This window comes from Halyomorpha halys, unplaced genomic scaffold, assembly GCF_000696795.3.
Source record: "Halyomorpha halys isolate HHAL.00 unplaced genomic scaffold, Hhal_1.1 Scaffold697.1, whole genome shotgun sequence".
In the NCBI taxonomy this organism is placed as follows: domain Eukaryota; kingdom Metazoa; phylum Arthropoda; class Insecta; order Hemiptera; family Pentatomidae; genus Halyomorpha; species Halyomorpha halys.
This window is the reverse complement of record NW_027108775.1, coordinates 460,386-466,897: the sequence shown is the minus strand read 5'-3', so window position 1 is coordinate 466,897 and position 6,512 is coordinate 460,386. Positions and strand designations below refer to the sequence as shown.

Below are 6,512 nucleotides of genomic sequence, written 5' to 3'. Positions count from 1 at the left end.
CCCTTTTCGAGCTCTCAGGAGCAATGGCTTTTAACGAATGAGGTATCAAAAGAAAGGAAATTTCATGGAGAAGTGATGAATCGCTATTTTGATTCTCAAATTCTTACTAGATCTTAACAGTTATTAAAAAAAAAAAAATGAGAAGTTTCAAAACTCTGACAGAGGTCAGTTGGCGGATTGTGACGGTACAATTTAGGTTTTAATGATTCCTATGGGTATATCAATACCCTAGTACATTCCTATGGAACATAGGTTGGGTCAAATCTCATTCTAAGGTTAGCTTCTACAGTGCCATGGTTGCCATGGAATACCTATCAATTGGTTTCATTATTTCCGATACCTTAGAATATTTCGTTATTTACCCTAGAACACTGTTATACATGAATACTACATAAAGAAAAAGGATATTACACAGATCCTGCTCTTTTTCATTAGGGCAGTAGTGTTCAAGAGATACTTTAATACCTCCAGGGCAATAATGGGTAAAAATTTGCTTAAATGATTTACCGTTTCATCCCTAAACATCGATTCTTATTTCTTTGGAGCTTGGCCTTTACTTATTCAATGAAACATTAAGGAACATTTAACATGAAACATAATTAAACATTTATTATCACCAATAAATATTGTAAAAATTCATTTTTATACTAATTTTACTTGACTAGCCACAAATAGGGTAAATAGAGTGTATAGGTATTTACTCTAATCTGTCCGTTTGTAGGTATATGAGGATTGAGCAAATGGCTCAACTGATTTTCAGTTTTCATGTCTCAAAATATTCAGACTTGTTGAGTGCAACAAAAAATTGAAAGCCCGCCTAAAACATCTGTTCATGTATGACCTAGCTATGTGGTGTCAGTGGGTATAATTCAGTGTTGATATAAGCTTATGGATAGCTGAATCATCACTGTTAAAATGAAGTGATATTTTATAGTTATGCAATGCAATTACTTATTATGATAACTGTTACTTTAAGATAGTCATCGTAAAGAATGCAGCTTACCAATTGTGTGTGTTGAATAGACTTTCATGACAATATTATATTGTTCATATGAAAGAGTATGATATTGCTAATATTTCAAATTAATTAAAGAGAAGAAAATATATCTAATGTGAAAGGAGTAAACTGTTATATTTCTTATCTCAGTATTAATATCATCTTTAAAAAAAAAACTAAGTAAAGAATTGAAAATTCTTTTGATTTGTAGCAGAAAACTGAAACCTTTTTTTCAAAATCTAACTTTTAACATTTCAGTAAAATATATATTTTTTTATTTTGCTTTATAGTTATTTTAATTTATGAAGTAGTTTAAAATAACTATTTAATATTTTTTACCTGTATTTTGGAAAATCAGGAGGCTTTATTTTGGAAGGAGAATCCAGTGCTTTAATTGGCTGTTGAGTTGATCTTGTGAACCTGTAGGGATCATGACCAACAGGTCTTTGAGGACTCGCAGGTCCCCCATTACATGATTTCAGGTCATCATGTGCATTGGGCCCCAAACTACCTAATCTTTGATTGTAACTATCATAAGAAGAGACACTATCGTAACTACTCTGAAAATAAAGCAATAACAGCAATTAATAGTTATATTATGTAATACATGCTATAATTTAAAATACCATAAATGATAATAATAAACAATTTAGACTAATTGTTACTATTTAGGTTAATCAAATTTTTATATTTATAATAGGATTATGAAGTAGAAGCAAATGACAATAAATAATGAAATGAAAAAATAATTTTATCCTGGAACAAAAGTCTCCTAAGAAAAATGGACTTGTTCACACTTTATGATTAATTTTCTGGCAAATATTTACGATGTTTCAGTATATAGGTTAAAATTACAATTTATTGTGGTAATTTTATGGCTAAACATATTGCTAATATTGATGCATAGATTCGATTATGAAGTAGGTAAAGGAATAGGTGTTCTATAAAGAAAAGAATGGAGGAGGAGCATTCTATTGGCAAATAGATATGGGGAGTGAAAAACAGAAGGAGGTTGCATGTATGGCAAAGGATTTACTGAAGGAGACAGTTCAATGGGAGAGCATATATAAATCAATTGGTTGGGATTTGGTGTGTAATAAATGGATGGATGAATGTGAGGAAATCAAGGATGTCAATAGGTTTTTTAATTTTAAAGACTTGAAATAGAAAAATATCAAGGAGATATTGGCTTTGGAAAGTTGGATAAAGCCACTTCATCATGATATACATGACATGAGAGCACCAAGAAAACCAAAAAAATAATCCTATGAAGCAATTCATGAGTCTCTTCAGTTTCATCTCTAGACCAGATAGTCCTCTAAAGATCAGGCAACCATTGTCAAAATGAGGGAAAACGAGAGAGGATACTAGGAGCAGATAGGTATTCTGAGATACGGAATCTTAGGAATGTTTTTAGTGTGGTTATGGATTTGCATGATTTGGTGTGATCTGGGAAATACAATGATTCCAGGAGAGGTGTTGGTCTGAGGTAATTCCAAGGTTTTTTTTATTGTAGAATAGAAATTAATTCGTAGATTGTTAAGGCAAAATAAGGGATGTAAGGGAGGAATAAAGGAGGTGCTTGGAACCAATGAGAATGGACTTAGTTCTTTTAGTATTCAATCACAACTTGTTCAAGGCCCATACATTAATGCTATCTATATCTTCTTGTATCTTTTTGATGACCTCAAGAATATCAGTGGGATGGAAAGATAAGTAAACCTGGCGATCATGAGCATATAAGTGGTATTGTGAGTGGTGAATGGAATCTGGGAGATTGATAATGTAAATAGAGAAAAGGGTTCATGAAAGGGAGGACCCCTGAGGAACACCTAATGTCAGAAGAAGGGGAGAGGAACTACTTTATGTCACAACTTGATTTGGAAAGACTTTCTTCCAGGCTTTGAGCTAAATTGAATTATGAAGGGAAAAATTATATATATGTAGGACTTGTAGAAGGTGCCAAGTTTAATAATCTTTTCAGGAATTAGGTCTGGGGTAAATCATTAGTTCTGAACCTGGAGTGCGGATATTAGGTCATCTGGAGAAAAATTTAAGAAATAAAAGTTGTCAGGATGGAATGGAGTTTCAGGGATGAGATAAGGTTGAAAGTTGGATAAGGATGAAGAAAGAAGGGGTGCAGCAAAGAAAGAGTTAAGCTCGCTTTGATTGATTTTCCATTTGGATTAAGGGTCAGGTGCTGGGGATAAAATGCTATGAAAGTATTCCACCTTGGAGTGGCATAAGGATGTTTGGGTAAGGTTCGGAGGGACTAAAAGGTGGAATAGTGCTCAGGAGTTCTTGTGTGTTAAAAGCATCTTCTAGCAGCATAAATAATATGTTATTACTAAAAATAATATGGTTAATCCAATTAAATTAAATAAATACTAATTCAAGTATTTAAAATGTTTGTTTATTTCTCTTTAGAAAATTTATTAGGTATAGTAAGATGGTGCAAAAATGAGACATAAAAATTTAGGTCAAAATGAGACAGCCATATATTTTTTACTAAACATAATATTTTTAGTAAGCAAAATGGCTTATATGAATAAATATCAATAAAGCTGAATGTATGAATGTATATAGTATTGGAAAAATAATATTAATCTAAATAATTTTTAATAATTGATGCCATTACAGCAAACTCAGGCATTCAAATTTTTTATAATCAAAATTGAATTTTGTTATCATGTTAAGTTATATCATTTGGAGCACCTGGCAACAGTTGTGTTTCTACAATAGCATTAAGCCCTGATTCTGGGCCAGATTGAACCAATGTAGTAAAAACTGTTTAAAAATGAGTAAATGCTCATCTGGTGGAGTAAATTTAAAATGGCTATAGTAAATTTAAGACAGCTTCTAACATGAGATGGTTACCGTAGTAAATATATCCAAGGTAATGTAAGCAAATATGAGGCCAAATGTGATTTTAAAATTCTAGGTAGATCTATATGGAAAATGTAATAAAACAACCTGCTCCAGCATTCCATAGAGGAACTGCCAAAGTTTCTCAATAACTGGTGTTTGCTATTAATTTTGAGAAATTTAATGTAAACTAAATGAAGGATAAAAGGTAAAAACGATTAGAATGACAATTTATACTTTTTGTTTTATTGAATAAAAGAGAGTAACAACATTATTGCATATCAGTTTCTTTTAATACCAAGGACTCTTTCCATTTTATCAAATGAGTGAATAGTTGGATAGAAAGCTTTCATTAAACTCTAACTAGTGGTACTGATACCTCACTTTAAAAAAAAAGTACTATGATTGTTGAATTTGAAAAATGATTTGAAAAAAGAAGTTTCAATTATCTTAATTTATGTAAAATTTCTTTTACTTTTCATTACATTAGTTCTAGTGAGATATAATATTCTGTCTGTGATATTACATATATTTTTATAGCCTATACATGGTGTCTCATTTTTATCCAAACTGTCTTAATGCTATTCAAGATTAAAAGAATTTAACTATGCACTCGAAAATATAATGTCTCTTTTTTTACTCCAAAAGCAGGATAAAAATGAAACACATACTTTTTTCTAGTTAGTTTTAGTTTGGATTATAGGCTTTCCAACAAGAATTGCCTCAACTAGGCCACTAAGTCCTAGTCCTCAACTTCACCTATTTCTGGGCCGTCTGCATCCTCTCCTTCCCAGTGGAACCCATTCCATGACTTGGTTTGCCAACATTCATCTGACATTCTCTTCACATGCCCATACCATTTTATGCAGCATGCCACAATAATTTTGTTTTTAGATGTACCCACATCCATCCTCTAGTGAATTACCTAATTCCTAATTCTATCCAGCCTGGTCACACGGAGACATCTTCAAAAATCCATCTCAACTGCCTGCATGTTTCAGTACAAATGGGAGTTCATTATTTCCATGCTTTCTGAAGCATATTTCAGGATAGACAACGAAGATTTGACTCTTGTTTTTGGTATAAATATCCGTATTCCAGAGGTTATTAATTAAAAATAGTTAAAACTGACCCTTTCTTTTTAGGAAAAAAATATTTAATGTGGTAGTACCTTCTGTTTTGTTAGTGTTACTGAACTAAATATCCATAGGATAAAACATTTTTAATGAATAATATCAGCAAAAATTAAAAGTTTTAAAATGTCTCATTTTTGTACTACTTAACCCTAATTAATGTTGTCACTTAATAATTTTAGACAAGATTTTTCAAAAATCTAATTTAAATTAAAAAAAAAATAGTAATTTAAATCATAATGAACTCTAATAAAAGATTGATAATTCTACATTCAATACAAATAGAAAACCTACTGCTTTATTATTATGTCTATCTAAAGATGATTGGTTGTTATTTAAAGTAGCATTTATGTAATTCGGAGGTTCAGTTCCAAACAGACGTTCTTGAGCAGATCTTTGTCCACTATTATTTCTAGGAGGCTTAACAGCTCTGTCTATTCTAGGCGGTAACTCAGGAGGAAAACCACTATATTTCTCTCCTGAAGATCTAGGCTTTAAGTTACCATCATAGTTAGCCTAAAAAAAAATTATTTAGTAATAAAAATAAAATAGCCATGTTTAATAATGACTTTATGCCCAGTTTTTCATGATTTTTTTTTCTTAAATAATAACATAAACCTAATGAGATAATTTTATTTTGGTTTGGCTTATAGTAGTATATATCCTTTCATCTTATCTTTATGTGGTAACAGCAAGGGGGTTTCATAAAATTACTTTTATCTGACGAATAAAGTCACCAAATTTGGTATGAAGGTACCGTAGGGTATACTAATAAATATTAAAGAACCTTCTGGAATTAAAAAAATTCACAGCACTAAAATCTAAAAAGGTCCCAACAAATATGACAAAATAGATCACTACAAACGCAACTTGACCAGTCTAAAGCATTTGTTCAATTCACAGACCGAGAATTTTAGTGTTGATATGGCTGAGCTGGGAAGTTGTATTTAATCTTCAAAAAGAGCCTAGAGGGCACCATCTATTAGCACAAGAACTAATACTATTGGCACCACCTATGAAGAACAGGAGCAACCACACCTGATGGGGCTAATCCCTAACTGTTGGACCTGGCATACTTGGCTGGGAGCTCTTGCCCTCCCTCACTCAGTTGTCATGTCATCCAAACTGGTAATCATAATTCTGAAACCCTATCCCAAGCGAATTCCTACAAAGAAGGATCACTTGTTGTGTATGTGTGCAGATTGTCTAAATATCTAAATTATTTTCAGACATGTTGAAGAAAACCATCCTAATTCGGTGGAAGTTTTTCTATTATTAAATTATTCTCAAAAAAAAGTTCCTTCTTTATTTGGTTGATACTGCTGAAAGGAGTAGTTTATACCTCATAGAACAACAGTCGGTGTTTCAAGTTGGAATAGATGAATGGCCACATACACAAATGTAAAAGCATAGAATGTCACTCAAAAGGAGTGAAACACAGGTAGAGCTTATGATTTTGTCTCTCCTAGTCTTGTAGAGATGGCAATGATGTAGTAAAAACTTTCTGTTAAAATATA

The 6,512-nt window shown here is 31.8% G+C and overlaps 1 protein-coding gene across 1 annotated transcript in view; it reads right to left on the bottom strand.

Moving 5' to 3' along the window:
* The window catches only part of pyd (polychaetoid), a gene marked incomplete in the record, with an annotated part of 191,643 nt that overhangs the window by 26,186 nt on the left and 158,945 nt on the right, over window positions 1-6,512 (bottom strand). The window contains 2 exon segments of the mRNA XM_067047106.1: window positions 1,337-1,557; window positions 5,290-5,511. Of these exon segments, the coding sequence (XP_066903207.1) occupies window positions 1,337-1,557; window positions 5,290-5,511 (443 nt within the window).